The 22101-nt window shown below is 37.4% G+C and overlaps 1 protein-coding gene across 1 annotated transcript in view; it reads right to left on the bottom strand.

The window, feature by feature from the left end:
• LOC135072380 (ATP-binding cassette sub-family G member 1) overlaps positions 1–22101 on the bottom strand; it is a 65024-nt gene that overhangs the window by 25127 nt on the left and 17796 nt on the right. Inside the window, exon 2 of the mRNA XM_063966286.1 lies at positions 21344–21517. Within this exon, the coding sequence (XP_063822356.1) occupies positions 21344–21467 (124 nt within the window). The 5' untranslated portion in view covers positions 21468–21517. The remainder of the gene's footprint in view (positions 1–21343; positions 21518–22101) is intronic.

Genomic DNA, 22101 nt, shown 5'->3' with positions numbered 1-22101 from the left:
GAGAACCAAGCCGGATACTCATTAGATTTAACTGGTCGACTTGGAACATGGGCTTTTATAATTTTGTAAATAATCTCATAGAAAGTGTCGACTGCAGAATCCAAAGAAACGCTATTCAAAACAGAGGTCCAGTCCACTAAGTCAATGTCGCTATTAATAGCGGAGAAATCAGCCTCGATGAAGTGATACCTAGGAACAGAGCTACGTGGCATGGGCTTAAGAATAGATTTAAACGGAATAATGGCTAAAAAGGGAGGATGGAAGTTATCTATAGGGACCAAAGGAATGGGCACGGGTTCACATGAGCATAAAACGGTAGATACTAACAAATCCAAGGTACGATTCTGGTGATTTTTAATATTGTTATATTGCTTACAGTTTAAAGTTGAGAGAAAATTCAGAACTAAAATATCAAGTGAAGAACTGTGACTGTGAATACGAGGCATTAGCGCAGGCCCAACCGAGTCGGTCCATTATGTAAATATCATTAGAAGCAGGGGAAAGTAATTCGTTTTCAAGCAAGTTAAATAAGGATTGGTAGTTATCCAGTGTCTGGCTAGGAGGAACGTACACTCCACATACAGTCTGATATTCATTGCTAGTCTTGAAATGTAACTTTAAAAGTACATAATCGACATTGTGTGGCATCTTATAATAACAACCGTCGTGGTAAAGCGTAGTCGTTAGTTCAGTCCGGGTTACGGACAGTCCACGGCGCACAGCTACCAATATACCTCCACCGTCACACTTCCCGCTCAACACACGGTTTCTGTCGCACCGGTAAACAACATACCGGGAGTCAATGAATTCGCCATCGCCGATTTCGGGGACTAACCATGTCTCTGATAGAATTATAACATCGTAGCACTCCGCCATAATATTGTTGTAAAGAGTATTTAATTTAGTTCTAAGACCCCTGCAGTTTTGATAATACAATGCTAAATTATTAGCCATTGCTCTGAGTGGAAATACCAAATATTACTGAAGGAACCTCAATAGTAACATATCCTGTGCTACAAATACAGTGAAATCGAAAGTAATGCAATAATTTTCTTATAAAATTTGGGTGGACAAAATATCTTTCCCAAGTGATGTAAAGTGCAATAAAATAAGTAAAATGCATTAATAAATCATAATAATATGTATCCTTAAGGAAGTATACTTTTAAAAAAGCAAACCAGTGCGATTTATCAAATATTTCAACATGAAAATAAGCGGCGGTCAGTCTAAGAAAATAGTGAATACCTGCGGTCCCAGTCAGCGCGCAGAGCACTGCGACGTATAGAGAACACAAACACAACACAACATATGCAACATAATAATACGGTGACAAGTGAAGTGTATCGTTAAATACAGCACTATTACACTCACGTTTGGGGAACAATGAATGCACAAACATTAAAAAAACAATGTAACACTAATGTAAATGGGAATTGGGCTTAAGTTTAGATAAGTCTTTTTCTGTGCGGATAGCGAAGGCAGGAGTAGTGACGTCGGCCCTGACCAGGATAACTCCATGTTTGATCCAGGCAAATTTGAATCCCGCTTCACGGGCGAGATCTCGGGCTTTACGAAAAAGTTTTTTACTATTTAGTGTCAAGTGTTCATTGATGTAAATCTTCCGTGAAGGACCTTGAATATTTAACTGTTCTGATTCGAGCCCTTTATTCAAGCGTGTGGCAGAGATGAAGTTGTCCCGGGTGATTTGACTAGTAAATTTGACAACTATGTTCTTTGGACGAGTAATATTCGGGCTGCTTTGCGGCACACGATGGATGTTGACGATGTCACGTGTAGACATTGGGTACAACTATAATAATATAAAAACTAAGTACACCGAAGGCAATTGGACCTGGCTCAGTCTACGTTGTAAGGAGAGATCCTTGCAACACTGGTTTTCAGCCATGCCCAATTCTCTAGGACAGTGTTTTTCAACCTGTGGGTCGCGACCCCCTGGGGGGTCGCGAAGCCTCTATAGGGGAGTCGCGAGAGGTCGTAAAAACTACCTCAATAAAAAAAGACAGATTAATCCGAAATCTAATTATGCAAATGTTGTATGGATTGAAGTATTCGGTCCATACAAACATCTTCGCGACATTATAAAATGCATGAAAAAAAAATCGAACGGTCGGGGGGTCGCCAAAAATTTTTTCATACTAGGGGGGTCGTGTCATGAAAAAGGTTGAAAAACACCGCTCTAGGATGTTGAGCGAGAATAAAGTTATGAGGGCTTAAGAAATAATTATACACTTTGAAACAATTATAGACTTTGAAGGAGAAAAAGTTTCTAAATTAAGACCACAGTTTCTACCACTAGACCTACAGTTTCTAAATTAAGTCCGATGAGACCTCATTGTTCTTGTTGCCTAACTCGGTTGCTCACAATGCCTGGGACCTAGCGTTCCGCAACATCCCACGGATGTTATTGCTGAGCTGTTTCCCCACTGCTGAAACGGAGGCCGAAACTTTTAGTTTTAGCAGTTTTAGTGAACGCATTTATTTTATCACTCCTGAAAGTAATTGCTCAAGGCGTTGCAGGTTTGAAGCTAACTGCTCGCGTCCGATTAGAAAGATAGGTAATTAGAATAATTATTATTTTTAACTTTTTTGTTGCAAACTTATTAATAAACTTCTCTCAAGGGATATAACTTACATTGCAATGTGTTTTATGCCAATATTGACCGTTTTGATATCATTTTATTTTAACACTATGTAGGGAGGGATGAGAGGGTAGAGAGCCAGTAAATATTGAATTTCAAAGTCTGTTGAAATTCCAATATCAATATTAAAAGCATGAATGTTACGTTTTAGACCGCTATGTGAAATTTTCTCCCATAAAGTCATTTATTCAACCTCTCTTTACATAGTAACTCTTACTAATTCGATTGCTGTACAAAAACAACAACAACAAACTATATTTCAAGAATATTGAAAGAGTTTTATATTCTACTAGCTTTCCGCCCGTGGCCGTGGCTTCGCCCACGTGGAATTTTGTCTGTCACAAAAAAACTTTATCGTGCGCATCCCTGTTTAAAAAACCGGGATAAAAACTATCCTATGTCCTTTCCCGGGACTCAAACTATCTCTATGCCAAATTGTATCAAAATCGGTTCAGTAGTTTAGGCGTGAAAGAGAGACAGAGTTACTTTCGCATTTATAATATTATTATACAGGGTGTTAGGTAAATGGGTATATGAGCCGACACTAGCCCATGTTAACATGGTCATATAAATGGTATGGTGAAGTCAGAAATTTGATATCATCATTTAATTTTATTAAATTTTCATACATAATAAATTTTATAAAATCCGTTTTGTATGAAAATTAAAATAATTAAAATGAAGATATCAATTTTCTGACTTCATCATACCATTTATATGACCATGTTAACATGGGCTAGTGTCGGCTCATATACCCATTTACCTAACACCCTGTATATGTCGGCGCGCGGGGCGCAATAAATTAAATAACTTAATGTTATAGTTCTCACAACACTTTCAATGTGTTAGCTAGTTTATTGCTATGGAATTTTAAGCAGCGCCAAAGCTCTTATGCCAGAGTTAAGTGCGCGCCTGGGAACGAAGGTGACATAAATCTCCATGTTGCCTGACGTAGTTGTGGACCCGTTCAAGTGCAGTATTGATGGATTAATAGCTTTACAAAAACTTCAGGTACAGAGCCCTGGAACGTAGAGATTTTGGGACTCAGTGTTAGAGTCATTGTACATTCGGGTTTTGGACGTGGTGGTGACTGGGCGTGGTTCACAAATTCGTCAATCGCTCCCAATCTATTTAATTTAGGCGTCTCTAGCTTTGTTAAACTAATTCAGTAACTTTGATCTTTCTGTTAAATTTAACTGTGGACAATATTGATTATATTGCGAACCAGTCTTTACATTCTAGTCTATAGTAAAGTTAGTCGTTTATAATCAGTGATTATAATTAGAGTTAGTATCCACTCGCACGTGTTCCCTATACGCCCACATAGGTAGATAGTATGAATTCAATGAGAGACCCTTCTGGTGCCGTCCGAGAGCCAGACGCTCCGACATCAGAAGTGGGATTCCGCGTCGCGAGTGCGAAATGGCGTGGACTTTCTGCACCTGCAGAGTGGTTTGGGTCACGGTGTCCGCGTGTCCAGGTGACGACAGCTTCTGGTAAAGTACGGTCATCAGGAGCTGAGTAGCATCACCGGTCCTGCACGGTGGTGGAGATTGCTGCATACGGTCAGTCGTTCCATTTTTATTTTGACTTTGAGGCTGATTGTTCTTTGATTATAGAAAATGTTGTTAATACATTTTCTGGATGACACATAATGTATGTGGTCACTTGCATGTGGTAACGTTTAGTCTCAAGTCTGTTTTGATACTTATGTGATCGATTGTTGATTTGATACGTTGTTTTGTAATTTTCGTGTGATTCCTGAAAATAGGTACTATGTGGTGGTAACTTATTATTTATTGATCGTAATTTTTAGTACATTGAGATGGCTCGTGAGATTTAGATTGTAACTCAATAATATGCTTTGACACGATACGTGGTTAGGCAATAATAAAATAATTATTACCACTTTTTGCTTGACTTTGCTCGAGTTGCACCGGCTGTTGTAAACTCGAAAGATGTAAAAAAAATGACGAATGGTTAATTTGTGTGAAGCAGGCACACCATCTGATCGTGCTAAAGTTAATGAAACAGATATACTATGAAATTTAAATAAAAATGTATACTGTGTCAAAAATACATGAAGGATAAAATTGATTAATAAAAAAAATCCTACTTTAGAATAGACAAGTATTCTAAGTAATGGTAAAATTGAAAGTTGATATTTTCACCAAACTGAATCTTTTTGAATCGGTCATAGATCATTTAAAATGGTAATACCAGTAATACTTGGTACTACCACTGAAAGTTATAAACTATTAAAAGGATTACTTTTCCGCCTTCCAAATTTTTGGTTCTATTATTGTTGTGCAATTACCTAAATTTAAGGACCCAATCTAAAAGCGCTGGTGTGGTGGAGCGGTGAATGAATAATATTTGTGTTTTATCGTTATAAAACTGTATCAAAAAATTGGATAATCTCAAATAGAATTGTGACTCATGTGTCCCCTGAAGAGGCGCTCTCCTAATGCTTAAAGGGTGAACAACTACCACTGTTGTTTTATTGCTAGTTTAAATAAGCAAATTGTTCATCTATCTAGCTATACATTTGTTGTTTGCCACACTAATGATGAAAAGATAGACGGATTTAACACTTTCGTGGACAGTAGCATCCACAGATGTTAGGTGTTAACTCAGATCTTCTATGATCTGAGGGTATTAAGATTGATTTGCTGAAGTCACAGTGTACGTATAAATTCAGTACGCCTTACATTTGATTTTTCATACTGTTAGGTACAAGGAAAGGCATGTTTTAGTGTCAACGCAAAAGTAATACGCTAATAGTACTGTCATCTAGCGAATACTTTTTGTGATGCATTTTAACACCTTATGCAAAAAAATTTGGGCAGCGTATGAAATATTTTGGTGTCACATTAGACGTCATTACTAAACGTGTACCTACTGTTTGCCTGTATATTGGCTATTATGAATTTAATGAAAATCGCAATACAGTTTCCAATCCTTTGAGAAGTTCACTTTCTGTATTTTTACAAATCTCTAGGAAATGTAAGTAACTAGATACATTCCATTTTATAATAATAATGCTGACATAATGATGTCATACTTCTTTTGGAATCCATCGAACAAGGGATTTTTTGTAAAGAGACCTTGTTTAAAACACTAACCGTCTTATTCATAAAAAGTTAAAATAGGTTTATTAGCTTGTTATAGTGAAAATCCCGAAAAGTATTATTCATAAACGTCATATACCGCTAAAAAGCTTTGTAAGTATTCAATACCCGCTTCATAACTTATAACAGGGTCGACCCTACTTTAAACCTCTAATAAAGAGAAATATGGCCGACAAATGTGCAACAGCTGATTTTTTTTGCGTCCGGTCCGAATCACAGATGAGTCCGAACCGTTTTGACTTGAGGTTTGTTACAGTTGTCGTCCTCTTTTTCGTGTGGCTATTTGCAAGGTTTATAAAGGTAGTAAAGTAATAAGGGGATTTTACAATATAGGTACGGCGATTTCCTTCTGTCTTGGGGTGTATTGATTGCACCCATATAAAAATAAAGAAATATAGAATTCTAGTGGTGACGCAGGTCAATATTATATTAACAGAAAAGGATATTACTCTATGAACGTACAAGTAACTTGTGATGCCGAACTAAAAATAAAATAGACATTGTTGCAAGGTGGCGACAGGTTCTTTTTATTTTTTTCGTTTTCCATGTTTATTTCTATTAAGCAATACAATTTTCTTTACAAAAATACCACGAAGCACCTCTGCTGCACGAAACACAACACAAGCAATAATGACAAACAACAAACAAATGTCATTGTCATTATGTCGAAAGTGACGTTAAACTTTTTTTTTGGGCCGTGGGCCATTGGTTTTGGCATTTTTATCTATGGATTCATCAGAACGACAACATAACAACGCTAAAATGTCTTTTAGCGAGAAGATAGTTAAAATGGGTATATTGAACGTTTATGAATAGACAATTTTATAAAAAGTTTATTAGCACTAATGAGCATTTTAACTAATGAGTGTTTTAAACCTATTTTAGAGGATTTTTATGAATAAGACTGTAAAGCTTTGAAACCAATATAATTAATAAAAAAAGGGATCGTGTAAAAAATCAAAAGTGAAGCACTTGAGCTTTGGGGTCTCATGTGGAGGAATTCAATCGTTAAGTACCTACCTACCTACTTAACCATAAACATTTTCGATATTTTTTGCTAGCTACGATTTTACACTTGTTTCTGACTGCAACTTTTTAACAAATTACTCGCAATAAAGTTGACTACACTTAATTTGATAATAATCAAATCACTGAATGTCTGGTATTATGCACCGAAAAGATGCAATTTTAGAACATTTCTAATGCTGTCAGATTGTTTCTAATTATGCCATATTTTCAAGTCTGTTGTAGTGTTCCTATCCAAACATTACATAAATAAACAATGACTATGGTATAAGAATTTCAATTCGTATTTAGGTAAAAATAAAAAGAGATTTGAGAAAATCAAGGACGCATTTCAAAATTAGTGTTGGTGATTTTGTTTAATAAAAAAATCATGATAACTGGATTCATGTAGGACCCAAGCTATCGTAACTATTTAGGGTCGTTAAATTCTAGTTGTTATAACGAATTTGCATAGAAGCAATGTAAAAATGAAAATGCATGAGTATTCTCAAAATTATGAACATTGTTATTTACACTCGGTTTATTCTTGATGATTGATTATATAGTATGGTGTAGTTCAACAATATTATTGATTCAATTAAATTTTTATCAGTTGTCGCTCTCAGAAATTGATAGGTTTTTATGAGCAGTACCTATCTAAAGTTTGTGTGCAAGTACTAAACTTTCCGATTTCTTTCTTTTTAATTTTGATTTGATTTGATTTTAATTAAATTTTGGTTTTGATTGAATTTAAATTTTAATTAAATTTTGATTTTGATTAAATTTTACATTTTGATTTTATTTTAAATTTTGATTTTTGATTAAATTTAAATTTTATTTAAATTTGAATTTTGATATTTTTTTAAATTAGAGTATGTTTTAATTTGATTTTATGGACTGGTCGTGTTTGAATTATTTTTAATGACAACATACCACACGGCTAGTGACGCCTTACAACCTATGTAAGTAATGTGTGATCTTTATGTACGAGTACTTATATTATGTCATAAAATTATTTAATTTGTTTTGATTTGAGATAATGACAGATGTGATTTTAAAATCATTAGTCAGTTGTTTATAGAACTTGTAAATGTGCTAACGATTGCTATCTAGTGATGCTGAAATGTTACGTCCCCACAGAACGAGAAATAATCAGGTTTAGCCGTTGTCGGCGCTAATGAGATTGAAAGAGAGCTAATGAGTTTAAAAACGGATAGTGGCAATAATGATGATATTGTTGTAGTATCTTTTGTAGAAAATTATGGCTGGTTAACATGACTAAGAGTACTCAGGGCCTTGTCTTGTTGTCGATCGTAGGTCATATTCCTAACCCAGTTTAGCTGGTCGGAGACTGCGCGGCGATGATGAGTAATGAGGTCATGGGTTTGGCAGTTGATTGAATTTGTTTCGATAGCTGCTGATCGGTCGTGAGTACCGATGGTGGGGCCATAAGAGTGCCTTTGTGATCGGCCATGAGAGTGCCGTTGTGTTCGGTCATCTATACCGATGGTGAGGCCATGAGAGTGCCTATGTGATCGGCCATGAGAGTGCCGTTGTGTTCGGTCATCTATACCGATGGTGAGGCCATGAGAGTGCCTTTGTGATCGGCCATGAGAGTGCCGTTGTGTTCGGTCATCTATACCGATGGTGAGGCCATGGGAGTGCCTTTGTGATCGGCCATGAGAGTGCCGTTGTGTTCGGTCATCTATACCGATGGTGAGGCCATGAGAGTGCCTTTGTGATCGGCCATGAGAGTGCCGTTGTGTTCGGTCATCTATACCGATGGTGAGGCCATGAGAGTGCCTTTGTGATCGGCCATGAGAGTGCCGTTGTGTTCGGTCATCTATACCGATGGTGAGGCCATGAGAGTGCCGTTGTGTTCGGTCATCTATACCGATGGTGATTGGCCGTGAGTGCCATTGTGACTGGCCGTGAGCGCTGGTGGTATCGGATGGTGATTCCGATGGTCGGATGCGTTCCGATAGTGCGTGACAGTGTGTCGCGGGTATTAGTTACGTTAACCTTGGCCTTAGTTTTGGTTGAAATAACTTTAAGACTCTAGTTGAAACTAGATTTGTTCTTGACTGAGTTGAAAACTTTGTAGTTTTGATTTGAATCTGTGGAGACCTGACATTTTACTGACATGCACCTTCCTACTCATAGTGGTATTGTAGGATAGCCGAACGGTACTTTAAGTTACATGAGTGAGGTTGTCATATTACATGACGACTTAAATGCTGATCCACACGAGGACGTGTGAGAGTCAGGATCGCCGTGTCGGCGCGCGGGGCGCAATAAATTAAATAACTTAATGTTATAGTTCTCACAACACTTTCAATGTGTTAGCTAGTTTATTGCTATGGAATTTTAAGCAGCGCCAAAGCTCTTATGCCAGAGTTAAGTGCGCGCCTGGGAACGAAGGTGACATAAATCTCCATGTTGCCTGACGTAGTTGTGGACCCGTTCAAGTGCAGTATTGATGGATTAATAGCTTTACAAAAACTTCAGGTACAGAGCCCTGGAACGTAGAGATTTTGGGACTCAGTGTTAGAGTCATTGTACATTCGGGTTTTGGACGTGGTGGTGACTGGGCGTGGTTCACAAATTCGTCAATCGCTCCCAATCTATTTAATTTAGGCGTCTCTAGCTTTGTTAAACTAATTCAGTAACTTTGATCTTTCTGTTAAATTTAACTGTGGACAATATTGATTATATTGCGAACCAGTCTTTACATTCTAGTCTATAGTAAAGTTAGTCGTTTATAATCAGTGATTATAATTAGAGTTAGTATCCACTCGCACGTGTTCCCTATACGCCCACATAGGTAGATAGTATGAATTCAATGAGAGACCCTTCTGGTGCCGTCCGAGAGCCAGACGCTCCGACATATATATTATATATAGAGAGGAACACAAACAAAGTATATCGTTGATGAGCAATAGTGGGTAGTCATACATAACCAGGAAACATGAAATTTAGGACACACGTGCGCTTATCAGTCGGATATTCAGTTACGTTGTTTTTACATAAATTAATAATGTTTTCCATTTAAATTTAATCGATAATTGGCAATTTCCAATAAATACCTACCTAGTAATTGCGCCATATTTCTCATGATTACATTGTTACAATAATTCGTCGCACAGTCGCGTAGTAGGACTCAAATATTTTGTAGCACACTAACGCACCAATAGGGATGATGACTGGGTAATGAAATCGAAATTCTATTTAGTCCGTCAGACTTGAAATGGTCAAGTCGATGTAGCACTGTTATTATTTAATTACGAAATATAATAAAAAATATTAGTCTAATATTTTCTAATTATCTGTCTGACGGACAAATAATTGAAATTTTGTCATCTAGCCTAACGCTGGACGCAGGCCGCTACCAACCGGGCAACATGGAAAGCATTAGGGGAGGCCTATGTTCGGCAGTGGACGTCCTATGGCTGAGATGATGATGATGATGGTGACAGTCAGCGTCAAATAGTTCGTGATACCCAAAGTAGCCAAAAAGTTCGAAACACATCTCTGTTGCAATTGGAATAAGGTTGTGTTGTCAACTTCTTAGCCACTGGGTGTCACGAACGATTTGACTCTGACTGTACATAAAAGATGCTACTATGTTAAGTGATCTGTGATGTTAAGCTTAAAGTGCCATCTTCCAAGGCCGTTTGGAAAAGCCATTTTGCACTCATCATCATCATCATAATCATCTCAGCCATAGAACGTCCACTGCTGAACATAGGCCTCCCCCAATGCTTTCCATGTTGCCCGGTTGGTAGCGGCCTGCGTCCAGCGCATTCCTGCTACCTAGTGGGCACTATTTTGCACTATTGTTCCTAAATTAAGTATGACATAAGTTGCCTTTAAAATTTAACATATCATAAAAATCTGCTTTGTAAAGATGACTTGCAATATTGTCTAGTCTGGGTTCTATTTCGTTAACTAATTCAGCCTTGGCCACTTTATAATGCTAGCAGGTAAATTCTCACAATAACATTTTCAAATATTATTATGACAGTAAAAAAACTTTAGTATCCTATACATATTATTATATTACCTTACCTTACCTAGTTGTCATATTCAGATTTTTTTATAAAGTTATACCCCTGACTCTACCTGTCTCTTGGATAACAAATGACATAATCTAAGAGAAATATTTGTATTGTTTTGAATTGTAGGTACCTATTCTGTGGTTAAACTGTAGTTATGCCTTTAAATAAATAAATGTAAAAGAGAGTCTTCCGGTTTTCTGGCTTTTGGAACCCAATCTGACTATTAATTTGGACTCAATATCTCCACGCGTTCGAATAAAAGCATTTAAACCATGTAGAGATCATTAAAACGCTTTTTTTTCCTTTTAGACGTATGGAACTGAAAATATGTAGTTAATATTTAATATTGATTTATGTCTACTACGGCTGCAAATAAGTATTAATATGTACATTATTAGAATTCGCAGTGACTCTACCCACCTACTTAGATAATTAAGTCCCTAATGAGACGTCCTGCTTGCATTTTAACAATGGTCGGGTCAAGAGAGGGCAATGTACCGAATATACCTATTTCCTTTTAGACGTATGGAACCGAAAATATGCTAATCCTACTAATATTATAGGTAAATGCGAAAGTTTGGATGTCTGGATGTTTGTTACTCTTTCACGCAAAAACTACTGTACGGATTTTGATGAAACTTTACAGTATTGTTATTTATAACCCAGAATAACATAAAGGGTAAAATTTATGACGATCTGTGACAAACAAAATTTCACGCGGGTGAAGCCGCGGGAAAAGCTATATTTAATTTTGATTTATGTCTACTACAGCTGCAAATAGGTATTAATATGCACATACTAGCATTTGAACGGTCCTGCGCTGCCCGCATCCAGGCTCTTCCCGCGACCTTTACCAGATCGTCGGTCCACCTAGTAGGAGGCCTGCCCATTCATTGTGGAAAACCTTGGGGGAGGCCTTTGTCCAGCAGTGGACATCATTTGGCTGAAACGAACGAACGCACGAACTAGCATTTATAATATTAGTAGGATTAGAATTCGCAGTGACTCTACCCACCTACTTAGATAATTAAGTCCCTAATGTGACGTCCCGCTTGCATTTTAACAATGGTCGGGTCAAGAGAGGGCAATGTACCGAAGTATTCCTTTTTTTTTAATCTGAACATTCTTCCTCAGACAATAGAGTTTGAATTCAATCAAGTTTTAAAATGAATGGACCGTGACGGTAGAGTTAGCGCGAGCAATGGTAAATGTACCTGTAAACATAAATAAGTTGTTTTCTAATGTTCATAATAAGTACTTGACCTGTATGTTAGCAGGTGTATTATTTACTTACAGAGCAATAATGGATATCAATTGTAAATTAGATTTTTGTAGTCATATTAATTCAATTGAAAAAAATACAAGGTCATTGTATTATCCTAATATTTTTCTTCTAATATAGGTACTGCAGCATAATGGCTACCATTTTCAAAAATCATAGTCAAATTATTAATATAATAATATGTAGGCCCTTTTCAAACGTATGGAACCGAAAATATGTACCTAGTTAATCCTACTAATATTATAAATGCGAAAGTTTGGATGTCTGGATGTTTGTTACTCTTTCACGCAAAAACTGCTGAACGGATTTTAATGCAACTTTATAGTACCTATTCTTTTTTATAACCCAGAATAACTTATAGGCTATAATTTATGACGATATGATGTGACAAACTAAATTTCAATAAAATTAACTCAGAATAACATTATAGGCTATAGGGGTAAAACGGAGTTCACGCGTACGAAGTCGCGGGCGGTCGCTAGTAAGTACATAGATAAATGGCATGTCCCCGATAGCTCGGTCGCTTGCGGTCGATTCGCCGGTGATTGTAGGTTCGATGACCGGCCTTCTGCTTGTAGGTACCTTTGAGGGCCTTGGCTCTAATGTTTAGGTAAATCGCCACAATCCAATGATTACGGTTCCAATCAATGTAATTGATAGTCAGTACAACAGCGAATACTTTGTGGACAAATACCTACTGTCAAAAAACTAAAGAATATTTTACTCGTATTAAAGCTAATTCTGTAATTAACCATCTATGCAACGGATTCTAATGCAATTTTAAGCAGTGTTTTAGTGATTCAAGAAGAAGGTTTTTATGTATAAATAAGTACATAAGGCGCTGGATGCTGGTCGCCTCCAACCGGCCATTGTGGAAATCATTGGGAGACGCCTATGTTCAGCAGTGGACTGCTGAAATGATGACGATGATGATGATGAAGTACATACTACTCGTGCTCGTAAGCCGGGTCGGGTCGCTAGTAGTAAATAAAGCTTTCCTTCAAAAGCACGGAATTCTAAAAAACATTTTCAAGAGCTAAGTTTAAATGACCGGTAACTTATAAACTAGAATTATTCTAGTATTTCACGTGATAATCACGTGCTGTTGCCACCTATACTTGCCTAGTATCGGATACTAGATGGCGTAACGAGAACCGGTATTTCACGATATCGCAAGCAGTCCTTAACACGTTTACTGCGGGAGCTTAAAACTAAAGGTGCGTCACGGGGAATATTGCACCCCTTTAATGTACTACTTCAACGTGCGTTACGGGTATTAAAATGCCCCGTACACCTACAATGTGTTAATCACCTATAACTTTATGAAATTTTACTTTTTTTTTTATTCATTAAATTATTACATAGGCTATGCTAATCTCGTTTCGTAAGTAGATACGAAGTATAATAAATAAATTAAAAACCAAAGAAAATTCGGGACACATTGAACCCCGTATCGCACTATTCATATTAAAATACGAGTATTTTGTGCCCCGTAGCGAACAAAAATATTTTTTATCGATGAAAATGGCAGTGATGTGAGTAAATACGAACGATAACATTTATTAAAAAAAAAAGTTTAATCAGTATCCAACATGGGTCAAGTTGAAAAGCGGTTGAAAAGCCGAGTCTGCTGGTTTTATGACAATATTCTTCAAAATTGTGAGCTTAAAATTTTCTTTATTTGGACTTCTCGGAAAATTGACTTCTGAGACTTGTCCTTCACTCTGATTCACATTACGTAATTCTTGATAATTTTGTCCGGTACTAAGGCTCGTGATAATATCATATTGAACAGGTGTTGAATGCCGCTGGAAAACTTTTCGCAACATTGGTGAAGAAGCTGACTGTCGGTGGGATGACCTTGGTGGAACGGGAGTTTCGTCATCGTTTTCGTTACGTGACATTTCTAACATACGTCGTGAGCGCTTCATTATCGATATTTGACGTCACGTCTGTCACTGCACTAATGTAAATAAGCCGACAACCCCGTACGGGCGCACGATAAATTCGTACGGGGCCCTTTCAGCCCCGTATCGCACTAAAAGGTCATTTCTACTGTCTGGTCGGTACGGGGTTCATTAGACCCCGTATATTTTTATAATGTCAAAAAGCTTCATAATTCACAAACAACACAAAAATATAGTTATCTCTTTCACACTGCTGTAAACACCAGAGATACAACTCCCGCACCAGAGTGAACAAACACTATTTCTAGTCCCGCACTGGGGAAAAGTCGTGCACGGGGCTGAAAGGGCCCCGTAACGTTCACTGGAACGTGTTAAGCGGAGGACCAGCTCGGGCACCAAAAAACTAGACTCGTACAAGGACCGTATTTTAAATATGACGTCTGTAAGTTTCTCAATAAAAAAATGTGACCTTTACACGTAAGAATTTCGTATATTTTCATAATATTAAAATAAAAAACATAACGCTCTTTCTGGCGCAGTCGGGTAAAAAATCCATTTCCATGACACTCATTTTCATGAAATCGCATATGGAAAACATGGTATCAAGTCTATCTATCCAGTAGCAGTTTTTTAGGAAAAGATCATATTACTATGGTGTAATTTTTCTCTACATGATAACGATAGAAGGCTTAGAAAGCTTCCGATCGCATAATTAAATAAATTATTGCATACAGTAATGAAGCTGAAATTTAATAAACATTATTATTTTTCTTCAAATGAATAAATAATAATTTAAACTTTGTACCTTATGTGTACTTACATGTCATAAACAATAATATTATAGAAGAATTACAGAATTTTTATATTCCATAGTCTTTCAGTGATACATCACTATGGCGCAAACGAAAAAATTCTGCTGGTCAAATTCTTTCCAATGTATAGAGTATTTAACATAGAGCTAGACTTGCTATACAGTTACTTCTATGTAATAAATATTAAGTACCGATAAAGTTATGTGGACCCAGGTCGTGACTGATGAAATGACTGATCGAAGCCAGTAAGATTAATTTTACACGGTCAACATAACGTTGCTTCTCATAAAAAATCTGGAAGATTCCATACCAAATGTTCGATACAGTTTCGCTCGCAATTTCATGCTTGTGAGTTTGAAAAACAACTCATTACTTACTAGAGTAAGCAGCCGTGATGCCCAGTCTGGCTTCCTAAAAACGATTATTATTATTCTCAACTACATAATATTACACATAGGGTTTCCAGGTCCAAAAACACAAAAGCTGGATTCGGTGCAAAAAAGCCAAACATCTCCGGCTTTAGCAACCATAATTACACACAGCCTATTTAAATCTGAAAACATATTTTGTACCTATCAAAATAGATACTATAATAGCGGTTACAGTGGTTTGGAGAATAATTATTTCTTACATGCAGACAAACTCATTAAATTCTCACTCTTTCCAGGGATCTAAAATAAAGCTGGAAGAGAAACGTACGAAGAGTATGAAAGAGTATCAGAGAAACAATAGTTAGTTTTGTCATTCACATTTAATTTTATATTTATCTTCTAGGTATAGATCAAATCAAGGTGCATTTGTGTGCAAATATATGCGCGTGCGCCCCTGACCTAGACAGTGTTTCTTCTTCTTACAAACCTATAACAACTGAAGTCACAACCTTGGCGTCAGACTTCCTGAACTGTGCATAGACGTGTGACGTAAGAAGGTCTAGGCTAGGCTCTACAAATTATCAAAAAATCAGAAAATGTATGTATTTTTAAAAGTAAAGTTGACGAATTTCGTCCTATGGTTAGTGTGGACAGGCCGCCCACTAGGTGGACCGATGATCTGGTGAAGGTCGCGGGATATGTCTGGATGCGGGCAGTGCAGGACTGGTCATTGTGGAAATCCTTTGTCCAGGATTGGACGTCATTTGACTGATCGAACGTAAGTATGCATTTTTTATACTCTTGCTCTGAATTTAACACAATGGGAAAAGAAAGAATATTACTTAACATCATTATAATTAACTGACGATAAAAACAGTTTGTCAAAGCCATTGCAATGATACGAAATCAAGGAGTGTCACAAAAAGATTCGACAAAAACTTGTTCGCGAATCGCAACAACTTAAACTACCTATTTGCTTTTTTTACCTATTCTTTTAAGCGCCAAACTTGTTATTACATCGTCGGTATTATTATCGATGCTTCTAATCATAGAGTTTTGAGGGATGGAGAAGCTATCGTGAGCAAAATTCTTGCTCCATTTTGGAAAGAATTAAAACTAAAGTTCGCTGGAGCTGCTCCATTAGTTCTGTCGCCTAACCAAACTTAAAATGCAGCGATTAGCATGAATGTCAAAGTCGCACTAAAGTAAATTGTATGGATTGCAAATAGATTGCAAATCAAACAAAGCGAGTGATCGGATCGCGAAATCTAGTGTGTATGCTACTATTATGTGGTAGTACGTTATATCGAAGCTTCTAAGCCAGATAAAGCTGAATTAATGTTCCTCCTATTCTCTCGTTGTCAGTGACCCTGAATCCAGTAGGATCAAGTCCATGAATTTTTCGACAAGTAAACGGAACTGCAGTATTAAATAATATTTTTCCCAAGGACACGTTTTTAATAAACGGTTTGAGTGATTCATGAATGAAAAAGATCGATCCTTTAATTAAATCTCGAAACCTCTTGTATTGACACCGAATCACCGCTGACCCGTCAATTAGTCGAATTATACGGCTCCTTAAATGATTCTATATGCATGCCTATGCAGCTGTCTCTATATTAACGAGCTTTACCCGCGACTACGCACGCGTAAAAATAATTTGATTATTTTTTCCCGTTATTTCAAAATTTTATATTGACGTTTCGCTCCTATTGGCTGTAACTTGCAGTATAACTTTATACATAGGTATATATAGCTTAAGTCACTCTCCATAACGTCCAACACAAAGATGTTTTGTTTTTAAATCGAACCAGCATTTCCTGAAAAAGCCCGTTAAACCAAACAAACTCTTCATCTTCATCATAGTACCACAGAATAATAATAAGTACTACGTACAGAAGTTTTACTTCGCGAAGGTATTTAAAAAAATGTATGCTCAATGTCATTAACAATATGGTGTAATATAGCCTGTCTCAAGAGTCAAGCACCATTTTGTTGACAAACGTCAGTGATCGGCACTGCGCCGAAGCTGTAGGGCTGACTTCGGTAAAATGATGTGATGTGAGGTGCCAAACTGCGGAAAATGGCGGAGGAAATACATGATTTAGCATGAATTATCATGAATGATATTAACTACTTATTTACCTCTCAGTGTCTTGAGGCAACTTAAAAAAGTACATTCTGTGTTTTTATTATTATTTAGGCAGTTAAATACTGCATAGTATTTAGTACACCATTTTCTTTATTTTCTTCCATCATACTCAAGAATACGCGTGCGTGCGTGAGTCAATGTTCGCTCGTATGTGAGGCCTTGTCGAATAGTATCCTGTAGGTGGGCCATCGTGCGTGTTTTGTTTTCGATGTAAACTCGCGGAGATGAACAGGCCTGATAGTACAAGCTTTGCTTAGTGTAAAATGTCCAAGAATAAAAATAAAAAATCTCTATAATATACATATTAGTAGAGATTTACGCAAAGATTAGCGGTTCGGATTTCAAAGCCAGTACCGGTGACCGGTGCAGCGGTGTGCACAGCCTAACGTAACGGTTACCGTGCAAATGCATTCACGTGCGCGCGCGCCGGCGCAGAATTCAGGCCGCAGGACGCCACGTGACTGCTAGGGATGCCAGGAATATGTCGATGACTTTATCGAGAACCCCTGCCTAGGATTTTACCGAGTTTACGCGGTCAGCCCAAACATTTGTCGTCTATAGTCTAAAACCACGTCCAACCGAGCTAGGTTGCGCGGCATGATAAAATCTTATCGATGCTCGAATCGAATGCTGTCGCGACTGTGCGACGGGTGCCCGCAGTGAGTGTGCGAGCGCGACTGCAACATAATTACGCGCGAGCGATAAGGATGGGTAGCTTGGGGTCATTGGACAAAATTCTACGTGCTCACAGACCGGGCTTTATAATCATCGACAAGATTTTATCATGGCCTTGTCATGGTGTCAATGAATTATACCATAGATAAGAGGTGAATAAAGAAGGACCCGACCTGACCGATAAGTTGATCCGACTGGGTACTGAACTCAGGATCAACATGCACACAACTCTATGTCACGTAGCATTAAAACTTCTCCTATTAGGTATAAGGTCCTTACATAACTCCAATTAACTTAAATGCACTTGCATTGACATTCATACACGTAATTGACAGGATACACGTAACAGGAAACCACGTGACAACTTCAGTGTCAATCGTAAAATAAATTAAAAGTACTTATTAAAAAATATTATTTAAAGGATGCTCTTGAGTTATATTAAGCGCAAACACTTGCTTTGCATAAATTGGCTGAAATTTGGTCTTGTTTTCAACTATTGAACATAATTTATTCTACAGCTTGAATAATTGCTCAAACACAATTACTGTACCTCCCACACTCGTGAGTACACAACTAGAATACTAAACACCTATGGCCACCCAAGGCGTATGTAAAAAGAATCAAAAAAATTGCGACATAGAGTCAACAGCACGTCAAATGTTTTTGGTATAAAATAGCTCCTATAGTTGTCCAACACTGAACCGTCCCAGCTATAGCATTGTCAGGAGGGCGCTACTTTCTAAAATCGACAATACTGGATTATTAATTGAGATTTTTGCCACCTGACGTTTCAGAATCGTTCGACTTTATTTCAAGATGCTGAAAATTCTTTGTCGATGTTTTGGACAGCACTAGCTCGAGGTGTAGCTTTCTACCGATTGACCAACATTCGCTAGGCTCATAATTGCACGCATTTGCGTCAATGCACTTGTTGCACGAAGCGTGCTGCTGCACATCTGTTGACAAACATTACTAACGTGCAACTACGACAGTCGTAATGATCTCAAGTAAAGAACTACATTATGAGAGTGTTGTGTGAAGATGCAGTAACGACATACGCAGCCTGGTAGCAACTAGGTAGTCGATATGCATCACAATTACTACAAATCACTACTTTTCGATGCAAGTTTTTATATGGAGGTGCAAATTGAAGTCGGCATCATTCCGCCAACTCAACTAATAGCTAAAAGAAACTAAAAATCATAATATTCAGTTGATTGAAAACAAATGTCGGTATTTTAGTTGACTCAATCTCAACCGTACCTTAACTAGTATTATAACTAATATGAGACTCTATATTTAGGAGGTCAATAGTACCTACATTTAAAACAACAAATCTTGTCAACAAAGTGTACTTTCAATTTAAGAAACAAAGCACGTATCCACCGACTTTTGAGTACTTTTAGTCCGATTACCACACACTTCCAGTCGGAATTCGTATTCAAGTGTACGTATTTTGATGCAAAACGCACAGTTTCTGTGAAGTTGCGAGTTACTAGAACCTACATTCTCCTTTTCGACACGCTTTAAGCTGAAGGTAAAGATGTCAACCATACAATGATAGTATCGCGTTTCAAAATATTGTAACGTAAAAAATATTTATGTTTTTTACAAAAATGAGGACAAAACCAACATGTAATAAAACTCTACAAGTTGGGAAGAAAAAGAAAAACTCAATGCCTTGCTTCTAGGAGATTAATGTACTTAAATGCGAGTAGATAGATTATACCTATTATTATATATTAACATTCTTACTTCATATACATATAATTTTCATGCCAATATCTTGGTAAAACATGTTGTATCACCTGTTAAAACTGTAAGACCAAATCATGTTGCTCTGTAATATGTTTTCACACATGTTTATGTAAATATCTTTATCTTTACTTGCATGTTTCGAACCTGAAAATTGCAATGTAGAGACGATAAAATAGATACTTTAATACGCTCTCTCTACGATACTTGACAATGGACAATATTGTACTATGTATTAGTTATTGTACTATTCATTTCTATTTCTGACACCTGACATGGCTCAAACAATTATAAATACATAATATTATTATGCAAAGTGGTATATAACAGCTTGTGTACTTATGAAAAACAAATGATTACATGTTACCTAATAGCAAGTTAGAAAATTATGCGACTGGGCGCTATGTACGAGTATGTATGTATATCGTACAAAGATCCCATAAATAGATGTTTCCAGTAATTACAGTTGTGCGAGTATTATTATATTTTATTAACATAGTTATCAAAAGGTATGATTTCATTATTTATTTAATTAGATCTATGCTATGCAAAATAATATACAATTACGACTAGCTCTAATTATACATTATCAATTAAAGGAATACATGTCTGGCGTGAACGAAGCGTTGTGAAATTTGTATGAAACCGTGAAAAGACTCCATAGCACTCTTTACCCACCCCACGCAACGATAAATATACACATAATATTCTTATGTTTATCCGAAAATCGAAGGGTCAATATCCTGCACATCGATAGATGCTTCTCTCTCATTCATACCTAAATAACAGTGCGAGTGAGAGAGACGCCTAAGCAAATAAATCGAAGGGCTTTGACATTGTGGTACACCGAAATGAATGGGGGCGGGCGTATGTTACGAGTAATGTTGTACTCGTATTTTTGTTTAGTTTTTGGTTGCCGCTGGAAGAAAACCTACAACTAACATCGTTTATCTAGATATTCTGGATCTAGATCGCAGTTTTCTTCTATCGTGTACGTTGTAACAATAAGGCAACACAGTCTTAGCAACAGGCTCAATAAGCTGCCATATGCGACTGTCATGACTCCAGTTATAGGACTGATCCTCGTAATGTATGCCTACGCTTCACTGGGAATCACTGGACCTCTTAAAGCGGTATCGCAGCAATAAATGTATAGATGTCCCTCAATGAACCGTCCCAGCTATGACAATGTCAGTAGGGCGCTCTATCAATACTGGATAATTAATTCCGATTTTTACCAAATTGGACAACCAGGAGGGCGCTGCTATCAATACTGGATTGTTAGTTTTAGATTTTTGCCACTTGACGTTCCACAATTGGCTAGCTACCACCATCTTACCTAAGTCTGTCGCCATAACAACAATGTTAACAGCATTGTTGTGTTCCGGCAGTTAGAGGTAAGATAGCCAGTTCCTCCGTGGTTCAGGATTCCGGGTGAAGCTCGCTTCCACCTTCGGCCTGATCGTCACTTCCCATCAGGTGAGATACAGGCCAAGAGCTTCCTGGATAAAAAAAAAATGTTGGACTTTACTTACGTTTCCCATTAGTGACGGTGTAGGTCAAGTCTTGAAAGCTCAGGTTGACGGGCGGCCGCTGTGGCAGGTGGGACAGGTGATCCCGTCCCATGAGGCGGGACGCGCCCATGGACCGGTCAGACATGGTGGACGGCGCTACCGGGACATGGTGGGATATGTACTAAGTTGAAGGGCCTGGAACAATGAGAGATGCAAACACGTTAAATATCAGATGTGAAGAATAGTGACAGGGTTTTATCATTGATTTCGATGGGCTTGCGCTTGGTGTATTAATATTGAATCAAAATCCGATCAATGTTTGCGTTTATATTACTAGGTGCCTAAGCTAATTAAATTGACCTAAATAATATTTATTTATTAAAACTTTAATGCCAAAATAAATTTGTACATAAGGCGAACTTAATGCACTAAAGCATTCTCGACCAGTTTACCTTTGGGTTGAGCAGAAAAGAAATTTGTTACGAGGTGTTTAATACGAGGTATCTATTTCTATGAAAATGTAGAGTCAGAGGTCTACCCTTTTTTAACCCCTCTACTGCAGGCTGTCCCTTCAAATGAGAGTTTTCAGGAAAGTTCCTACCGTACGTACGATATTGTAAATACAACTAGTCCGTGTAAATTTTATAATTACTCTAAAAACGAGAGACACTTTAGAAACTACTGATACAAAAAGTATAGATCGTTTCATACACGAAGACGCGCCCAACCATTCTTCCGCTAATGTTTGAGTGTTATCGGTACATGTTAAATCATCCACA

The sequence above is a fragment of the Ostrinia nubilalis genome, chromosome 6 (assembly GCF_963855985.1).
Source record: "Ostrinia nubilalis chromosome 6, ilOstNubi1.1, whole genome shotgun sequence".
Lineage (NCBI taxonomy): Eukaryota > Metazoa > Arthropoda > Insecta > Lepidoptera > Crambidae > Ostrinia > Ostrinia nubilalis.
The sequence above is the reverse complement of the archived record's forward strand: the minus strand, read 5'-3'. Positions and strand labels throughout refer to the sequence as shown.